Source organism: Aspergillus fijiensis (genome assembly GCF_003184825.1).
Source record: "Aspergillus fijiensis CBS 313.89 unplaced genomic scaffold BO72scaffold_12, whole genome shotgun sequence".
Taxonomy (NCBI): Eukaryota; Fungi; Ascomycota; class Eurotiomycetes; order Eurotiales; family Aspergillaceae; genus Aspergillus; species Aspergillus fijiensis.
Window position 1 is genome coordinate 174,560 of NW_024468988.1, and position 18,215 is coordinate 192,774.

Here is an 18,215-nt window from a genome sequence, read left to right on the forward strand (position 1 = left end):
GTGTTTCGGAAGCTGCTCTGAAATTTAGGTCCAAATGATAAAGTCAACCAACGCGACTCAAGGCTGGGTGATAGTAGTGCTGGTCAGGGTTAAGGTGAACTACATTCGGAGGGCGGAATGGATAAGGAAGATTTTTTGGAGGGCTTTCTTTGTAGGTAAGTAGACTATCAACTTATTGATGGAGGGATGGATTTCGGCGACGGCGGCGGCGGGTGGCGCCAAGACTGCCGCGGAAAAGAAGCTGGCTGACTGATACGCGTAAAGTGGTTTTGGTGGAGAACGCGTCCGTCGTCGGCCGATTTGTCCGCAGCTCACTTTTGTTGACTTCGTGCAAGTGACAAAAGCGAAACGCGATATTCTGACAACATGGCGATCGCGGACTATAAGACCTATCTGGCGGAGAATGTTCTCAATGAGCAGCGCACGGTGAGTCAAACCGGAAAGGAGTCTGTGTTTTGGCCGGGGATTGAGATTGGGATTCTGATTCGATTTCATGTGAATGCTTAGGTCACTTATCGCTCGCTGGGTCGAGCTTTCCGTGTGCATAGCACGTTAGCGAAGCAGTAAGTTCTACCGCGAGCTGTCTCGATACCAGGGAAGCTCGTCTGCTAACGGTGGTTGATTGCAAGAATGCTGTACGACTTTCACCACAATGAGAACAACAAGAAACCCAACAGCGTCAATGCGACGTATATCCTCACGGGAGTTCAGAAGGCGCCCGAGCCAGCAACCTCCGCGAATGGTTTCCAGTCCAGCGCCGATACAGACGATATCCCCCCTAGCAGCCCCTACATAAGCAGCTCGATGCCGAACCAGGATGGCGATGCAGACGAAGTCGCGATCTCCTCGATACTGCTTGTGCGCGAGGAAGATCTGGAGGGTGAGTGGTGTCGCAGACTTGCGGGACGAGTATGGCATGGCGCGTGGTCTTATAAACTGATAATGGGGGCCAGATGCCAAAGCAACGTTCCAGTCTATCGCCTCGATATATGTCTACAGTTTACAGCCTACTGTGCTGCAGGATCTCAATGTCTTGACGGATGTGGCCCGGGAGACACTGGCCAACCATGCGCAGGAAGACCCGCTGGAGCACGGGTTATCCTGGGGCATGATTCAGAACAAGAACGTCAAGGTTTGTGTTTGTTTTATGTGGTCATTCTCGCCTGTTGCCGTTCTAATGCGCTATATGTGGGGGTTGTAGAGGAGAACTGGCGTTCGACCACCGGTACCTGCACCTGCACCTGCACCCGCCAAAACGGCTGCACTAGCGAAGAAGCCCACGGCAAGTGAAGCGCCAAAGCCGCCCAAGACGGAAACCAAGGAGGAGGAACCCAAGTCTCAGCAGTCGCTAAAAAGGGAGGATTCCGTCTCATCGACTAGGTCGACGGAGAAGACGGCGCCGGTCAAGAAGGAGAAGAGTAGCATATTCAGTTCGTTTGCCAAGGCCAAAGCGAAGCCCAAGAAGGTGGATGAGCCAACTCCCGCTTCTTCTGGCGTTGATACGGTTAGTTCTCTTCCGGTCTCACGTGCGGTTTCGAATGCAGGCTAACAGGTATATTAGGCCGAACCTAGCGCCTCTGAAGATGGTAAGTGTATGAGAAGTTTTCAGAAAATGACGGTGACTAATACTGGGCAGTTGTTCTGGACGACGCATCCGAGGACGAGCCTGACGAACTATTCCCTGACTCGGGCAAGTCTGCTTCTACCAGCACGCGGGAGACTCGGAAAGAGCGGGAGGAGAGGCTTCGGAAGATGATGGAGGATGATGGTATGTTCCTCCATTCCGCCTCATTGGCAGCTGTTGACTCGTACAGATGAGGAAGAAGATGAAGAAATGCCTGATGCCGCGCCGTCGCCCGAAGAGGAGTCCAATGTCATCGACCAACCACCTCCTAGAGCGGCCGAACCCAAGGAAGAGGTGATTGTCCACGCAGGCCGTCGACGAGGCAGGCGCCAGGTGATGAAGAAGAAGACGGTCAAGGATGAAGAGGGCTACCTCGGTGAGATCTCCCTCGGTGTACTTTTTTTCGGAAGACATTCACTGACTATTTGGTCTAGTCACCGTCGAAGAGCCGAGCTGGGAGTCATTTTCGGAGGATGAACCAGCACCGCCGCCCAAGAAGAAGCCGGCCGTAAGTGCGCCCAAGGGGAAAGCCGGGCCTAAAGCTGGTCAGGGCAGCATCATGTCGTTCTTTGCAAAGAAATAGCGAGGCAGTGGTGGAGGCGAGGGTGGTGGCATGATACAAGAACGGAGCGGTGTTTACACTGTACAACGTAGAGATCTCTATCAGACAACTAGATACCGATCTATCGCAGTCATGGAGCGTGTCGAGTCACACAAGTCATACGATGCAGACGGTGCAAGTGTAACAATGCAATGCGACGCGACCGAATGACGGCCTCGGCGCCGATCCCTGTTGATCTTCTCCGCATTTCTGGCCCGCATTCCAACTTCCTTCCCCTTGTCACCTCCGTCACGCCCACCAGTCCACTTCTACATCATGCCTCCTCCTCTTCCTTTCTTTTCACCTTGGTCTTTGTGGAATAATTGTTTATCTCCCACTGTGTCGCACCACACCGACTTCCTAAAATACCTAGGCTCGTCATGACACGCTCTGCGGCACTAATCGTCGTTCTAGCAGCCAGTATAGGCGCTACAGGTGCTACAGTTCGCGATGAGCAGGCGATTCTGCGGCGTTCCTGTCCTGAATACCTATCCTATTCCTCTGTCGGACAGTGAGTTGCGACTTTGGCCTTCCAACTTTGAAGATTCCAACTAATCACCCGCAGTGCCCCGTACAGCGGCGGTGCCTTGAATCTGCCGTTCCAGCGCCCTTCTGTCGAATGCCGGACCTTCTCGTCACCTGCAGTAGAGACTGTCATTGAAGATGTGACGTCGCGAATGGTCGACAAAGACCTCGCGCAGCTGTTCCGGAATGCCTTTCCCAACACGCTAGACACGACCATCCGCTGGCACGTCAACGGGACCCAGACATCAACGTCAACAGATTCCCCGAAGCGGAAACGAGCCAACAACAACGCACCTCAATGGCAAGGGCTGCAGTCCTTCATAGTCACCGGCGACATCAACGCCGAATGGCTGCGCGACTCGACGAACCAGCTCTCCGGCTATCAGGCCCTGGCCAAGAAGGACCAGGCTCTCTACAACCTCATCCTCGGTGCCATCAACACCCAGGTGGAATACGTCATCCAGTCCCCCTACTGCAATGCCTTCCAGCCGCCCTCGGCAAGTGGCATCCAGCCGGCCAGCAGCAGCCAGCAGGACACGGTGACGCCAGCGTACAACACCTCCGTGGTCTTCGAATGCAAGTACGAGCTCGACTCGCTGGCCAACTTCCTCGCGCTGGGCACCCAGTTCCACGAGCACACGGGGTCGACCGAGTTTCTGACTCCGAGATGGTACCAGGCCCTCGACACCGTGCTGCGGGTCCTCGACGCTCAGTCCCAACCGACGTTCAACGCCGCCCAGCAGTACGTGACGAACGAGTACACCTTCCAGCGCCAGACGACCCTGGGCACCGAGACCCTCAATCTCGCGGGGATCGGCAACCCACTCAACGGCGGCACGGGGCTCATCCGCAGCGCCTTCCGGCCCAGCGACGACGCCACCATCCTGGGCTTCTTCATCCCCCCGAACGCCATGATGGCCGTGCAGCTGCAGAAAACCGCCGCGGTGCTGCGCCGCCGCGCCGCGGCAGCGGGGAACGGGAACAACAACAAAAACAACAACGCAACCCACCTCGATGTCGTCGCGGATGACCTGCAGTCCCGCGGGGAGAAGCTCGCGCAGGCCGTCCGCGAGCACGGCATCGTCCATCACCCGGTGTACGGCGACGTCTACGCCTTCGAGGTGGACGGATACGGCTCGCGCATCCTGATGGACGACGCGAACGTGCCCTCGCTGCTCTCGCTGCCGCTTTTAGGTTTTGTCGACCAGCAGGACCCCGTCTATCAGAACACGCGCAAGATGATTTTGAGTCCCGCCGGAAACCCGTACTATCTGACCGGGACGGATTTCCATGGTATCGGGGGTCCGCATAGTATGTCCCCCCCTCCCCTATGTTTCCCGACTTGGGTATTTCCAATCCTCAGAGAAGAAAAGAGGACTAATTTTTTTTCTCTTGTTTTCGTGTAGTCGGTCTACAGAATGCATGGCCCATGTCCCTGCTCGTGCAAGCGATGACAACGGACAACATCACCGAAATCACCGAGTGCGTGAACCTGGTCCGCAACTCGAGTCTGCTGGGCTTGGTCCACGAGTCGATCAACGTGAACAACATCTCCACGTACACGCGGCCGTGGTTCGCGTGGGCGAACTCGGTCTTCGCGCAGACGATCCTCAAGCTCGCCGCCGAGAAGCCCGCTTTGGTGTTTGGGGAGGGGGCCCAGCCGTATGTTATTGAGTAGAGAGAGAGTGTGTATGTGTGCGTGTGTTTGGAGTGTACGTGTGGGTACTCTGCTCGTGAGACATATTACACCCGCTGGTGTTGAGTTTGGTCTGTGGCTTTAATGAGCGTGTACATACATCTAACCTCCAATAGCATACCGAGCATTCAGTCAACTGTACGTCGCGAGGCTAGATTCTTTTCATAAGGAGTCAAGTGCTCATAAGTCTACATTAGGCTCATCAATCTTGTAAGTTAATACATACACAAAGAAGTCTGTTCTACACCAAAACCCTCCGCAACCCCTCCGTCCCGCCCAATACCCTCCTTCCAGTAACCGGACATCTCCCTCTCCCACTCTCCCACTTGCCCCTCCGACTACCACCCTTCGCTTTGATCTTCCCCTCCTCACATTCCGCATCTTCACCACCGGCTTGCTTGGCCTGTTGCGCCTCCAGCGCCGCATCCGCCTCCTCCCACAGCGCCCCGGCCGCGGCCTCCCCGTCCATGAAATCAATCTGTCGCTGATGCTCCCCATTCAACCAGTGGAACACACACACATAGCAGAAGACGTAGCCCGTCTGGCAGGCCGTGGGGTTGGTCAGCGTGTTCAAACAGATGGGACAACATGATTGCGCGGTCTCCGAGTCCGCGGCGGGCAGGGGAACGGTGAAGATGGGGAGGTAGGAGGATGCGGAGACGGGGCTGCGACGGTCCTGGGGTTCTTTTGCGTCAAGTTGGGTCTCGCTGGTCGGAGACTTGAGGGCTGATTTCAGTTGCGCGGGGGAAGAGGCGGATGCTTTCGCGTCGTCGGGGTTCTTCTTGTTGGAAGATCTCCGTTGCGAAGGCGGGGTCATCCCGTTGGCGACGGGGGCGGGCAGATCCAGCACTTCCGTGGCTTTGCGGGCGAGCTGCCGCGAGAAGTCGCTGGCGTGGTACCATTCCAGGAACTTGAGGGCGAAGATCGAGGCCGGGAGGAAGTAGCGGAGGGAGGTGAGGAGTTGGGCGTGCAGGTTCTGCGGGCTGAGGAGGCCCAGGAGGCTGGAGCCGGGGCGGGTGCGGGAGCGAGTGGTGGGTGCTGATGGAGGGTCGAGGACCGCGGCGATGGCGCGGTGGTCGGCGGAGCTGAGGCGGCGGATGCGGGTGCCGATCAGCCACAGGAACGGGGAGGAGTACTTGGTGTTGTCGAAGAGGTAGGCGAGGTTGAAGGCGAGGATGCTCAGGTAGTAGCCCGCGTTGAGCGAGGGGTAGATGTTCCGCAGGAACCATTTGTAGTAGTGGAAGAGCCGCTGGCGCAGGGTGGGCCGCGGCGGGAGCTCGTCGCCGGGGTGGTAGCGTGGGCCGCCGCTCATGATCAGCGAGGCCTGCGGCGCCGCGTGGATGTCGTACCCTTCGTCCAGCTTGCGCTTGAGGTACGGGATGCCCACCATGATGAGGAGGTTCTTCCACACATCTCCCGTGCGGAGTTGGAGGGCATCGCGCACGGGGCCCGGCGCGCCGATCTGGGCGCGCGGGATCTCGCCATTCTTCGTGAGCAGGACCCGTTCGCGCTTCAGCGAATAGAAGTTCTCTGTGAAGGAGCCGCCGAAGGTGCGGAGGTAGTATCGTTCGACGAGGAGCGAGAGAAGCGCGTAGATCTCATCGTAGGAGTTGAGGATGCGGAGGAGGTATCGCGGGTGGCGGTGGGTGGCGACTGCGAGGATGTAGCGGATGGATGGGGGGAGGAGGTCGGAGAGCTGTTGTTCGGCGAGGAGCTCTACAATGCAGCAGCGGATTAGTTAGTTGGGTGTGGATTGTGAGATAAGAAGTGGGTTGAGGCTGGCTGTCTCCGTACTTACCGAAGAGAGACGGCTTCAGCTCGTCGAATTCCTGCTGCAGACTCGGTAAGTACTCCATACTGTCGTAGCAGTGCCAGTCATCATCCCCTGGAGGGCGACAGGGGTGAGTTAGAGATAGAGCGGTTGGGCGGATGGGTTGAGGAGGGAGATTCAATGGTGGTCGGGACAAGATGCGGAGGAGAAGCGCTGGGGCTGAGCCGAGGCTTATCGGCCGGCCGCCTTCCACTCCGCTTCGGTCTGGCTGCTGATGATCCGGCAGATCAGCGGCCTCCAACGTTGACACTCATATCCACCATCTTGATCACAAATGGGTCAATTGGGTCCAGCAAAGATGTCTCATAACTCCGACTCACCAACGTGGTTGTTGGCTAACAGAAGGGCTCTACCTTGCTATTTATGAGAACATGCAGATAGAGTTCATGAGAATTCTCGCCTTGGATGGACCAGACACCTTCACACCAGAGAGACTACAAGAGAGACAAGACAGAAGCTTTCTAGTACATGAACTGCGTTGCTCTGCCTATCATACACTGACTGACGTCTGTCCAAAGTTTCGGGAACAAAGCTGAAATCACACCGACAGGTTGTCGTGATGTAACTGGAGTAGCCACGGCTGCTAAGATAGCTTTCCCAGGCAAGGTTCTGAAGAGCACATTAACGCCGTCTTCGTCAAGCAAGCTAAGAATCCCAGGTATTCTTCATCACCACATTAACAGCCACAGATTCGACACGCCCGGACGTACGAGCAAAAAGGAGTACTGTACTTCCGCTCCACCGCCCCAATCAAACCACACAGCAAGTCTCGCACAGCCCATGCTCCTCACCCTTCGACATCACCGATTTTGCGGATGCTCATTCTCCCCTTTAGACCACATGGCAGCCGCCTGGATAGCCTCATCCCGGATCTGCATCAACTGTTCCAACTGCCTGCCCTCGGAGACCCGCTTCAAGGTTCCCACCTCCGGAAGGTCGATACACCGCACGACCAGCCGCGCGATCTCCCCCTGCGCAGCCGAAGCGGGGAGTCCCTCGCGCGCCATCATAGGGAACCACAACAGCACGCAGCGTTCCGCGCGGCGCGGATCCCCCAGCTGCGCGTGCAGGCGGAACAGCATCGCGTAGTCCTCGGCGCTGCGCGGCGCTCCCTGCAGCGGAATCCGGCGCCACAGCTTCCAGAAGGTCTCGTCGTCGCCGTTCTGGAACAGCATGGTCATGAGGCTTCGCGCGTCGTCCGGGTGGTAGGAGAGGTGGAGCGCGGTGATCATTCGCGAGATCCGGGTGGCTGCGTCGATGTCGTTGTCGTCTTGCTTCCTGGCGGATGGGCTGGGTGCAAAGAAATCATCATCCGTGTCGGTATCGACCGTGGTGCGAGGCTGCGGTGGGGAAAAGATAGCGGCCTGGTAGAGCATGGCGAACGTCCCCATGACGAGGACCGGCGTCCCCTGCAGGGAGAGGTACTCCAGCACGCGCAGCGCTAGCTCTTTGTCCGCGTCCGGCACCTGGTCAGGGAACTCTGCATCGTTGGGGGCTCGCGGGGTCAAGAGGGTGGAGACGACGGAGTAGCCCAGATGATCGGAGACGGCGCCTCCCGCGGCGGTGTGTTCGCCAAATGCCTCGTAGAGAGTCTGCTTGCTCGGTCCGGAGGGAGGCTTGTGTTGATGGTCGGCGATAACGGCATCGAGTAGGTTTGTTGTTGGTGGTGGTGTAGGTCCGCGCGGGTGTCCAGCAGGTCTAGAACTCGGCGCTGGGGAAGTGTAGCATTGGATTTGGAGTAGACAAGGAGATTGATAACGCGGTATTGACGTGGCTTTAGCTGAGAGTACTTTACATCGAATACCTGGTCTAAACCAGGGCCTTCGAGGAAGAAGCCCACTCATCTTGTTGTTGTAGACGATTGCTGAGAATAGAAGACACCGTCAGTCCCATCACACGACTACTACTGAAAGGCTAGGCTAACCGCCGTCATCTCCTCATCGAATGCGGGGAAGCGCAATGCTACTAAGCCAGAATGGGCCGAGCGCCCCACAGAAGCCCAGGAACCATGCAAGTGACAGCCGCATTTACCGCCTGCTACACCGCCTGTGGCGGCAGAACGCTCACGACCTCGCAACGGAATCCGCGATTTCTGGGATGAACAGGCCCAGAAAAAAGGTGGGGCAGAGTGGTAAGTTTTGGCGGTGGCAGAAAATATCCACCCGATCTGGAATAGCTTCATTTTCGCCGGCGGACTACAGTACAGCACATGTGTATAAGGTATACAGCCAGACCAACTGTGTCAGACCACTAACATATCGCTCTCATAAACACAAACCAGATCTACTACTTGTAGATGACGATAGCACTCTCCTCAGATTACAAGCTACAACATCTTTCCAAACTAGTCACCAAAACCTTGAGGAATCATTCATGAACACTGGGATATCGATAAGCCAACCAATCAGACAGAAAAAAAAATGCTCCCTGTACAAGATACACCCGCAACCTTGAAGACACTCATAGAGATCAGATTTGAAGCACGCAACATCAGCATCAAAAAATCTTCCCCAGAACCCGTTTCGTCTCCGCCCCAAGATCCTTGAAATCATCCGTACTCTTATCCCGTCCCAACTTGACCTCATTCTGCCTAAACACCCGCCGAACCTTGACATTGCCATTGCCATTAGCATCCTTCTTCTCCTTAACCGCAGGAGCAGCAGCAGTCCCCTCAGCAGCACCCCCGACAGCCAACTTCTCCAACCTCCTCCTCTCCTTCTCCTCATTCTTCCTCCGCATCCCATCCAGCACCTTCCCGCGCTCCACCCCCTCCAAGAACACCTTATCCTCCTTGCGGGCCTTGGAGTCCTCCGCGCGCTGCCGCGCCTCGCGCTCCGACCGCTCGCGCGAGATCTGCTCCTGGAGATCACTCCACTTGAAGCCGCGCAGGTACTTGAGGTTGAGGATGTCATCGTGATAAAACCCGCCCTTGCGCCCGCCGATGATGTTCCCGTTCAGCGCCTCGGCGCAGATCTTGGCCGTCCGCTTGCTGGCGAACTCCAGCCACCCGTCCGCGTAGGTCTTGCGCTTGTTCGTGGTGCGCCGCTTCTTCGTCTCGGGCGTCAGGAAGACGCGCGTGATCGGGCCGAAGCCGCGGGCTTCGATGAGGTTTTTGAGGGCGAATCTTTACACCAAAAAAGGGTTAGCGTTGGCGTAAATGAGTTTTCCACAATCGGAGTATTAGGGGAACATTATTTGGTACGTACGGTTTGAGATGCGGCGGAAGCGAACTGAGATATACGACGCCGGTCTTATTTTTCTTGTCCTTCTTCAGGAGTGGGGATTTCTTCTTGTTGGAGGGGGAGCAAGTAGCGGTAGCATCTTCTGCCGCGGCATCTTCTTCTTCATCATCTTCATCTTCGTCCCCGGAGGCCGCCGTAGCAGCGCGAGTCGTGGGTTTCTTGGCCTTGGCCCTGCCCTTGCCCTTGGATCTCTCCTCCTCGCTGTCAGACGCTGCATCAAGATCGGAGTCGTCCGAGTCCAGCCCATGAAGATTGTCGGTGTCGTTCACCCGGCGCCGTTTGGCGGAGCGCAGCGCGCCTTTGCTCTGTGCTTCTTCGTCGGCGGCCGAGTCGTAGCCCTTGTCTTGGTCGTCGTCATCGCTGGCAGCGAGATCGAAGGGGTCGTTGCGTTTGCGCGAGGTCATTCTTTTTAAGTTGCTGGTGGTATTGGCTGCGCAAGTGGCTAAAATTAAAGTGCTTGCGATGGCTGAGGCCCGCCGCGCATTTAGAGTTGCAACTTTTTTGCCAGGCGGCCGGTCGTTGATTGGCCTGTGCACTGCCCGGCCGGGTGGGCCAATCGGGGAGGAGAAGTGGCGGACTCGACTTTGCTCTCTTTCTACTAGATAACTTGCAACCGGAAGATTGTAGATCATTCTACAGTTTGGCTTTACGCTTTTACTGAGTACATGTGAAATCTAGATATCCAAAAATCATCGCAGGGCATACAATAATCCAGAAAGACACAAGATCTAGCATCAAACATACAATGTATATGCTCTATGTACAAGACTCTGTACTCCGTCACCGCAAATGTCTCGGCGAAGGATGGGTATGAACAAATGGTATAGACAACACTCAACTCAACTCTCGACCCCTTCCCTAACGCCCATATGTTTCGGAAGATCTAGAAAAGAAACAACAGAATAAAAAATTATGTCGCTATATACCGAGGGACCACTTCAACCGTTCATAGACAAAGAACCCGGTGGCCGTCATGGGGACGATCTTCATATATCCGATCGTCAGACCGACCCAGAAGCCTCGGAAGCCTCGCTCCAACATAATGGTGCGCGCCGTCTCGACGATCCCCAGCCGATGGCCGTCCCCGACGACGCCTCCGACCTGCATCCGACGCCGGACGACCTCCAGCGGGTACGAGGATGTCTGGGAGACCAGCCCCGCCAGAGCACCGGAGGTGAGTTCCGCAGCGGCAGTCAGCTGGAGTCGTCGAGAGCCCTTCTTTGATTGAGCGGTCGACTCGGATTCGGGGATGGTAGTGTAGGGGGCGAGGGAGGGGGAGCGCAGCCAGTCGCCGACGGTGTCGTGAGTCAGGAAGGACATGCCAGCGTAGGGGAGCATGCCCAGAAGCGTCGGGGCGAAGCCGCGGTAGAAGTTTGCCAGTCCCGAGTGCGGGACGGCTTTGTTCACGGCGGCAGAGACAGTCTCGGCCGTCGCCGTGATGGGGGCCTGCGTCGCAGATACCCCGGTGGACGTCGAGGGGGGCGTCACCCGTTCGTTGTAGATCTGTCGAAAGATGTCGGTGAAAGAAGAGCGAGCGGTTCTTTTCGTCTCGAACGCTAATCGCACTCGGATCAACTCTAGCGGGTATGTGAAGAAGACCGACGTGATGCCCGCCATACTCCCGGAGACGAGTCGGCGCAGCGGCGTTTCCTTGTCGGGCGACGGGATCATCACCGCCCGGTACTGCTCGTAGGCAAGGAACTTAATCGCAGCGTAAGGGAAGATACGGAGGAGAGTCGCAGAGTGTCCTTTGAAGAGGCCTTGGAGGCCTTCGCGGCGTTTGATGTCTCGAATGGCCGCGACAAGACCAAACCAACTGCCGGTGTATTTTGCAAATTGCGGATTCGAGGCCTGAAAGAGAATCTTGACCCGATCGAGGGGCGCGACAACGGTTTTGGCCTACGATGTTTGTCCACAGTCAGTCCATCCGTCTGCCGCCAGCTGCAACGTGTGGGATCATGGGGGGAAAAAACCTACCGCACACCCCGCCAGACCCCCCGCAACACCGCTGCGTACGATATAGTCTACGCTGCGCTTGTTCACCTCTTTCGTGGCCTCGCGGCCGTTCTGTGCTTGGTGTGGGGAGGACGCATCGTCCACCGCGGTCGCCTGTGTCGTGCCCACGGCTAATCTCTCTTTTGCGTCACTGGCTGCTGGACCTCGGGCCGGCCTTGACTGAGCGACTTGCTCCATTGAAGAAGGCTGTGAGCTGGGCTGGAAGGACTATTTGACTGGAAGGACAGTAATTCGAATTCTGATGATAGACCGGTCAGCGGCGGCGCATAATCTGATACCGTCACCGGTGTCAACACAGTCCTGGCGCGAGGTCAAATCTGCAGGTTATCGAGCAGGTCACGGGCTAACGGATGATTGCGGCCATGGATATGGTCGTCAAAGGTGATGTAGAAGGGAGGGAGAAGTTGGCGCGGGAGAATGTAAGAGAATGTGCGGGGAGGGGAATGTAGAGGACAAGAAAGGCCGCAGCAAACCGAGGGGGGCAGATAAGCCTAGGTAGAGATGATCAGCTGGCAAAGGTCACCACCCTGACGCTTCATTTGATTTGATTATTATCTGGATGGATCCAACGGTCGGAAGAGGCAAGACAGCATGCGGGCACCCTCTGGGGGGGGGCGGCCTGATGGGCGGAAACTCAAGATTCAGACGGAGATGACGTTACAGCCCTGACATGCCGATACCTGCCGCCGACACCTATTAGTGCTGCAGTTACCGTCATATAACGCCCCTGCATCCGACTGGGTGGCGGAAGTGGATTTCTTCTGTTTGGTAGGCCAACCGCAGCCGAACAATTATTCACGCTCATCGCTCTTTATGCCTGAGGCAGCAGCAGCAGCAGCAGCAACAACATCATAATCTCACTCTTGCTACTCGGCCTGCCATCACTACTTCCAGTTCCTGCATTTACAAATACAATGAACGAGTCTAAGACCATGTTTATCTTCATGCAGCCCTCTTCAAGGCGCGACAACTGCTTAATTCTCAATCCGATACTAAACTTATATACTCCTCCCGTCAATGTTCAGTACAGGGCCGAGATCCCTCGCTCCGCTCCCTCCCACAGCTTTCCTTCGATATGCATGTATATATAGAGTGAGAAGCTGAATTTGACAAAAGTAATCATGGTCACATCGCTCATGCAAGTTCTATCAAAAACTCCTTTTTCTTAGTAGCCATAGCCACCCAAATGTATAGCCTCGACCAGGCCCAGATCCAATAATCCTATAACACCTCTAATCCCAGAACAGAAAATCAATGAAAGTGAGACGGCGGTTGCTCTAGAAGTTGTAGCGTGTGCCTTGTCTTGTCAGAGGCTTGCCTTGGCGGTTGGTTGCCTTGATCTCTTTCGACTCGTCGATAGCTCGTTTGGCTCGTTTGGTCGGGCGGGAGGCATCCACATGAAGGTGTCCATTGTCATTGATGCTCGTGTTGTTTCTCCAGCGCATGCAACGATGCTTGTTGTCGTCCACGTAGGCCTTGTTGCGCGTCATGACTCGCTTGCTGGGGATTTCCTCCGACTCTGCCCGTTCTGCCGTCTGCTCCAAGTACTCCTTGCGGTGTTGCATGTATGTAGCGATCTTGTCACGCTGCAGTTGTAGCTCCTTGCGCAGCCTTGACTCTCGGTTACCACGGGAGTCCAGCCAGTCAAGCAGCTGCTCGATAGCATCTGGCTCGTCATAATAGCCCCATTCGGTTGCGTTCGTCAGTTGCGTTGGTCCTTCCTCTTGTTTTTTGCGCTCTGCTGGCGTAGTCTGGAACTGCTTGAAGTATTGCTTCTTGTATTCGTCGGATACGTCAATGAAGCCCACGCGTTCCAACTCATCCGGACCTTGGACCCATAAGCGGCCGTTTGCGTACTGTGCCTCTGCTGTGGAGCTGTTGGGCATGCCTCCATACGGCATCGCGTTTCGTTCAAACCACCAGTAGCGGTTGCAGAAACGGTCCTTGCCGAGGCATCTGGTTCGCGGGCAATCGGCTTCCCTCAGATCGTTATCGATAACCTCAATCTTATCTTCGAGCTTCTTGACTGCGGCTTTCTGATCCTCGATCTTCTTGAGCACTCTCTGATACTGCTTGGTTCCCTTAGGTTGCTTGGCCAATTGTTCTTTCCGCTCGCGCTCCTCTTCTTGCTTGCGCTTGCGCTCAAGTTGTCGGTCCAAGCCACCACGAAGACTCCGCTGGGGAGCTGCCTCTTGGTCGGAGTTATCGGAATCACCGTCAATGCCAGTCATCTTCGAGTCCTCCAGGGCGTCCAGTTCCGGCGCTGGCGATGGAGACTTCTCGGGCTCCGGCTGAAGAGCCTTACGCTCCTGGTGTAAGCGACGAAGCTCCTCGAGACTGTGAAACAACGATAAGTCAATAAGCAATATTCTCGGACAAGCACAGAAACAACATCATGATTGATGTAGCGTCAAACAAACGGGCGGGTGCGGAATCGTGATACTTACACTACTTTGCGTGCTTTCTGGTATTCGATCTTCTCCTTGCGGAACTCCGTCATCTGGTTACTGCACTCCTCGAGGTAATTTCGAATAGCTTTCGTTTCAAGGCTGAGCATGCAGATAATTTGCAATGCATGGATGCGAAGGTTGATATCCAAGGTGGCGTATTGGTACTGAGCAGTTTCCTGAGTTGCTTCGGCATCCAAAGGAGCCAGATGTTCGAGAATTTTGTTGCAGACTTCCTTCATGCGCGGGCGGCCTGAAAGCCGATTGAGGAGGCCGACCATGACCAGTTCCCAACCACCATTCCGGAAATCCCGCTTCCGCAGACGCTCAATCCAACCATATTCTCCAAACATCTCGGCGGCTCGATGAACCGGGATCTCCTCTGCACTGGAGCCCTCACGCTCTGCCTGCGCCTTCAGGTTTTCCGCTTCGGCCTTGGCTAGGCTACTCCGAGTCGTCATCCTTGTCACCACTGGCTCCGGTTCAGGGGTAGGCTCTGCCTCCTCTTCTTCCTCTTCCGCCTCCGAGTCGTCGGATTCTTCGTCAGGGAGTTCTGGAAGAGAAATTTGTACAGCACCCTCTTCATCCTTCTCCGCATTGACGAGCTTCTTCAGCACAGCGCAATGGAGTTCAACAAACAGCTCACAGTCCACGTCCTCAGAAGAGAATCGCATGGCCTGAAAGAAGTCATCAAAAGTGAAGGAGTCCAGTTGAAAGACCTCACAGTAGACATTAAGCGTGTTCCACGTTTCCAAAAGACGTCCCACAGACTCCATCTCGAGAAAACTGTGCAGGAGCTCTTCATCATCTGAGTCATCAACCTCGTCGGTGGTCATATAGCTAAGAGCTGGGCGCTGCTTTTTCTTCTCGGGGTCTGGCGCAATATCCAAATCCTCAATAGGGTACTTAATTGGCGGTGGTGTCGGCTCCTTTGGAGGTTCGGGCTTGACAACCACGACGGGAGGAGGTTGCGGTTGCGGTTGCGGTTGCAACTTCTTCTCCAATTCCTGAGGTTTGGGGGGACGAGCAGCTCCGTTAGCCTTATGCGCAAGAAGGAACGATGGATTGCCGTTCAGAGACCGCTGATATTCCAGAAATTGGGCCTCCTTCGAGCGAACAAAATCTTGCTGCGATGGCTTGAGCTTTTGTTCTTTGACTGCGGGTTTCAGTTCTGGTAGTTGCTGCGAAGCAAAGAATCCGAAGAAGCCCTCCTGGTCGGCCTTTTTCATAGCCTTCTTTTCGGCAACCTTGGCGCCATACTGCAAGTGCTTCGGTACTTCGGTCGGTATTCTGTATTCCTCGGCAATCGAAGGTTTCACCAGCCAAGGAGCGCCATTCCACGCCTCCCGTGTCACGTTGTTCTTGATGAAGGCGCGCAGCATTTGCTTGGTGAAAGTCTTCCGGTCTCGGGTGATATGGTCCTGGTCCAGCAGCGCTTCCTCATTTGGACGGTCCAGAACCTTGACAAGATAGGTGCTATGGGCGGGCAGCTTGACGGTTCCATCCGGGTGGAGTTGTTCGGCAAAGTTGGCCTTGTCCCTTATGATACCATGCAGACGGGTGTTGTCGTCGAGAAGAATCAGAACGGGTTCCCCGGGATAGAAGTCTTGCTTAAATTCCTGCGAGCCGGGTCAGCATCCGTCTCTATCACCGGATCTACATTTCCTCTAGTATATACCTCAAAGATCTCGTCCACTGCACTCCATTGTCAGTCTCAGCGATAGCAATTTTCAAGGAAAGAAATCAGACATACCGAGATTGTCGACCCGCGACACTGTGGAAAACTGAATCCGGCGGAGAATTGGTTCTTTCAAGGCGTCGGGAAAAGCACTGTTGACTTCACGCGATTCCTCCATCTGATGCAATCTGTTAGCGGAGATAGCATAGGTCGGTTGCCTTGTCACATACCTCGCTCTTCAAAGCCTCGAAAAATGTCAATCCCGAGTGACCCGTGATCTCACAAATGAACCTTTTCTGCTTGTAGAAGTCCATCCGCTGAAGGTAGGGTTCATAGTGAATGAAGACCTCGTTGGTCTCTGGGATGACCCATACCTGCAACATCAATGAGCCCCATGCATAGACTTTATTGAAAATTCTGACCGCGAGATATACGCACTTCGGAGCTGTCATCTTCAATGACGGGCCGTGGAAGGTATTGAACTGGTTTCCGCTTGAACAGGACCTATGAGACGCGGCGTGAGTTTTGTGTTCGAACGTTTGTGACCACCCCGCAAACTCCAAATAACCCCAAACTTCGCACTCCGAACTTGCCGACGTACCATGGTCTCTTAGGTTGCTGTAGACACGAATCAATCGATCATAGATGGTTCAGCGTTGTGCAGGTCGGGAACATGCTTAACATTTAAATTGTTGTGTTAGTATAATAGCGCAATGTTGAGAGACAAAGAGACTGTCAAAGAGATTGAGCACAAAGTGCAGTGCTATTTGCGGCGAGACAAAGGAAGAGATGATACTTCGGGGACAATACGCGCGCATAGTGGACTCGAAATAGCTTGCAAGAACTTTCATGGGACATTCTCGGGGGAAGCAAAAGTGCTGGATAGGCATGGGAGTTAAATTGCAGAAGTATGTAGAAAACTTACCCAAGCGACGCGTGCTGGATCGCGCAACCCACGACTCCGCGGACCAGGTGGGCGGAGCACGACACGAGAATTGAACCCGGGAGGAGCGTGGAGTCGCGCGAAAGGCCGGGACTGAATTGTCGATCTCTAAGCGGGAGAGATATAGGTATCCCAGAAGAGGCTCCTCTGGTGCGGGGAGGTAAATGCGACGGTGAGGGTGGGTGAGTGGGGTGGGGGGGGCGAGTGAGGGTAGTCAGGTAATGAGGCTGTAGAGAGTGTCGAGGGAGAAGAGTAGAGAAGAAGAGGAGGAGGAAGTGGAGGAGGAGGAGGCGGAGTAGGAGGAGAAGAAGAAGAAGAAGAGGTCAAGGCAGAAAGGAGAAGCGGTCGCCGCAGAAGAACGAACGGCAGAACTGGAGCGGGCCCCATTTGTAGGTAAGGTAAGAGGAGTGGAGGATCATTTGCGGCAACTGAGCAGTGAGTGAGTGAGTGAGTTGCTGTGGGAGTGGGTGGGAAGGCCGCCGAGCAACGGAAGGCGGTGATTGGACTAGAGGAGGAGGAAGAGAACGGACAAGACGTTCGGGTCGGGCGGACTGACTACTGAAGTAGGGGTAAAACCGTGGACCTTCCCCCGCTAATCCCCTTTGGGCCGACATCGCCCTGCCCTGCCCTTCTCCCCTCTGGCTGCCCTCCTCCCTCTTCCTCTTCTAGCCTTCGCTGCTGTTGCCCGCCCTCAATTTCCTCCCCCACCACCACAACTCTACATGTATTTACACTCGTTCGACTCGTTGTCTTCACGCGAACACAGTGGTGGGCTCGGGATAATTCCTTTTTGCCAGTCTTTATCATCCCTGCACAGAAACCATAATTCCATCGAGACCCAGCTGCGGGGACCATACTTCGGGCTCGATATCCGACAGCAACCCACCCTCAAATGACAGCGCACTCTCATGAGAGATCATGCTCGAATCGCCCGCGTTTCTTCTAAATTCAATTTGCATAGCCATGTGCATGGACGAGGAAAAGGCTATCGTGTCGTAGCCATGATATCTTTCCCATCTCGTCAAACACGCGACCTTATAGATCGCCTCGGAAACGACACCAGCTTCGCGGTCCACAGGTACATGCCATTTTACATCTCTGACAACAACCACCCAACAAGCTAGATTGCAAGTTAGTGTCTAACGTCCATTTCAAACAGAGATGAGCTAGTCTTTCGTCTTGCAGTGTGACTATATCAGGCTCGCACTCCCAGACATCGCTGGACAAACCACTTCTAGTCGACTATCTTATCGGAATTATGTACCAATCATCAAGCACATCTGGTCGTCTGCAGCGTGCATGCTTACATCTTACTTGTTCGCCCGTCTCCCTTATAATCGGCTAACACGCGTCTTGTGTGGCGAGACATCATAGGTAACCGGAAAGGCTCACAATCGACGATTTGCGGAAACCACCTGAAGCCCGGTTGTTTTATCCACAAGACCCCAATGACTTATATGCCGATCTTGACTCTCTCTCTTTCCTAGTAATGTCTACTCAGGTCGAAGAACGACGGTATCACGGCTTTGGGCACAGTTGAATTAATGCATCTTCCTCGACCTATCTTGCTCGGGAAAGTCCACCCCCGAACATAGACTGGCTCATCTTCAGT

General features: G+C 55.1%; 8 protein-coding genes across 8 annotated transcripts; 2 read left to right on the forward strand and 6 right to left on the reverse strand.

Moving 5' to 3' along the window:
* Window positions 1-327: 327 nt before the first annotated feature.
* BO72DRAFT_399435 (uncharacterized protein) lies at window positions 328-2,315 on the forward strand. The gene is made up of 9 exons (XM_040942124.1): window positions 328-426; window positions 508-563; window positions 630-880; window positions 954-1,132; window positions 1,202-1,504; window positions 1,562-1,586; window positions 1,637-1,768; window positions 1,815-2,000; window positions 2,059-2,315. The coding sequence occupies exons 1-9, from the start codon at window positions 367-369 to the stop codon at window positions 2,205-2,207; spliced, it is 1,341 nt and encodes a 446-aa protein (XP_040803616.1). The 5' UTR covers window positions 328-366; the 3' UTR covers window positions 2,208-2,315.
* Window positions 2,316-2,491: 176 nt separating this feature from the next.
* BO72DRAFT_445920 (glycoside hydrolase family 125 protein) lies at window positions 2,492-4,296 on the forward strand. The gene is made up of 2 exons (XM_040944169.1): window positions 2,492-2,736; window positions 2,791-4,296. The coding sequence occupies exons 1-2, from the start codon at window positions 2,606-2,608 to the stop codon at window positions 4,154-4,156; spliced, it is 1,497 nt and encodes a 498-aa protein (XP_040803617.1). The 5' UTR covers window positions 2,492-2,605; the 3' UTR covers window positions 4,157-4,296.
* Window positions 4,297-4,687: 391 nt separating this feature from the next.
* pex12 (ubiquitin-protein ligase peroxin 12) lies at window positions 4,688-6,302 on the reverse strand (the record flags this gene model as incomplete). The annotated part of the gene is made up of 2 exons (XM_040946298.1): window positions 4,688-6,162; window positions 6,245-6,302. The coding sequence occupies 2 exons, from the start codon at window positions 6,300-6,302 to the stop codon at window positions 4,688-4,690; spliced, it is 1,533 nt and encodes a 510-aa protein (XP_040803618.1).
* A 354-nt stretch (window positions 6,303-6,656) lies between these two features.
* BO72DRAFT_445921 (uncharacterized protein) lies at window positions 6,657-8,164 on the reverse strand. Its single transcript, XM_040944170.1, has one exon. The coding sequence runs from the start codon at window positions 8,119-8,121 to the stop codon at window positions 7,078-7,080; it is 1,044 nt and encodes a 347-aa protein (XP_040803619.1). The 5' UTR covers window positions 8,122-8,164; the 3' UTR covers window positions 6,657-7,077.
* Window positions 8,165-8,607: 443 nt separating this feature from the next.
* BO72DRAFT_445922 (RNA-binding ATPase activator ESF2) lies at window positions 8,608-9,995 on the reverse strand. Its single transcript, XM_040944171.1, has 2 exons — window positions 9,484-9,995; window positions 8,608-9,401 (listed from the first exon to the last, which is right to left on the reverse strand). Exons 1-2 carry the CDS (start codon window positions 9,921-9,923, stop codon window positions 8,774-8,776), a joined length of 1,068 nt encoding a protein of 355 aa, XP_040803620.1. The 5' UTR covers window positions 9,924-9,995; the 3' UTR covers window positions 8,608-8,773.
* Window positions 9,996-10,223: 228 nt separating this feature from the next.
* Window positions 10,224-12,127, reverse strand: BO72DRAFT_445923 (coenzyme A transporter). The gene is made up of 2 exons (XM_040944172.1): window positions 11,497-12,127; window positions 10,224-11,418 (listed from the first exon to the last, which is right to left on the reverse strand). The coding sequence occupies exons 1-2, from the start codon at window positions 11,710-11,712 to the stop codon at window positions 10,438-10,440; spliced, it is 1,197 nt and encodes a 398-aa protein (XP_040803621.1). The 5' UTR covers window positions 11,713-12,127; the 3' UTR covers window positions 10,224-10,437.
* Window positions 12,128-12,812: 685 nt separating this feature from the next.
* Window positions 12,813-16,264, reverse strand: BO72DRAFT_466729 (DDT domain protein; the record flags this gene model as incomplete). Its single annotated transcript, XM_040946786.1, has 7 exons — window positions 12,813-13,872; window positions 13,983-15,601; window positions 15,661-15,677; window positions 15,736-15,838; window positions 15,891-16,034; window positions 16,099-16,164; window positions 16,262-16,264. The coding sequence occupies 7 exons, from the start codon at window positions 16,262-16,264 to the stop codon at window positions 12,813-12,815; spliced, it is 3,012 nt and encodes a 1,003-aa protein (XP_040803622.1).
* A 71-nt stretch (window positions 16,265-16,335) lies between these two features.
* BO72DRAFT_32899 (uncharacterized protein) lies at window positions 16,336-17,117 on the reverse strand. The gene is made up of 2 exons (XM_040940555.1): window positions 16,586-17,117; window position 16,336 (listed from the first exon to the last, which is right to left on the reverse strand). The coding sequence occupies exon 1, from the start codon at window positions 16,988-16,990 to the stop codon at window positions 16,712-16,714; it is 279 nt and encodes a 92-aa protein (XP_040803623.1). The 5' UTR covers window positions 16,991-17,117; the 3' UTR covers window position 16,336; window positions 16,586-16,711.
* Window positions 17,118-18,215: the final 1,098 nt, after the last annotated feature.

Bases quoted from the DNA above. Each gene is read 5' to 3' on its own strand.
- BO72DRAFT_445921 (XM_040944170.1), bottom strand. From the start codon at position 8,121: ATGAGTGGGCTTCTTCCTCGAAGGCCCTGGTTTAGACCAGGTATTCGA.
- BO72DRAFT_445923 (XM_040944172.1), bottom strand. From the start codon at position 11,712: ATGGAGCAAGTCGCTCAGTCAAGGCCGGCCCGAGGTCCAGCAGCCAGT. The intron at 11,419-11,496 runs GTAGGTTTTTTC...CAAACATCGTAG, and splicing joins GGGGTCTGGCGGGGTGTGCG to GCCAAAACCGTTGTCGCGCC.
- BO72DRAFT_399435 (XM_040942124.1), top strand. From the start codon at position 367: ATGGCGATCGCGGACTATAAGACCTATCTGGCGGAGAATGTTCTCAAT. The intron at 427-507 runs GTGAGTCAAACC...GTGAATGCTTAG, and splicing joins TTCTCAATGAGCAGCGCACG to GTCACTTATCGCTCGCTGGG. The intron at 2,001-2,058 runs GTGAGATCTCCC...TATTTGGTCTAG, and splicing joins GGATGAAGAGGGCTACCTCG to TCACCGTCGAAGAGCCGAGC.
- BO72DRAFT_445922 (XM_040944171.1), bottom strand. From the start codon at position 9,923: ATGACCTCGCGCAAACGCAACGACCCCTTCGATCTCGCTGCCAGCGAT. The intron at 9,402-9,483 runs GTACGTACCAAA...TTTGGTGTAAAG, and splicing joins CTTCCGCCGCATCTCAAACC to ATTCGCCCTCAAAAACCTCA.
- BO72DRAFT_445920 (XM_040944169.1), top strand. From the start codon at position 2,606: ATGACACGCTCTGCGGCACTAATCGTCGTTCTAGCAGCCAGTATAGGC. The intron at 2,737-2,790 runs GTGAGTTGCGAC...AATCACCCGCAG, and splicing joins TCCTATTCCTCTGTCGGACA to TGCCCCGTACAGCGGCGGTG.
- BO72DRAFT_32899 (XM_040940555.1), bottom strand. From the start codon at position 16,990: ATGGGGCCCGCTCCAGTTCTGCCGTTCGTTCTTCTGCGGCGACCGCTT.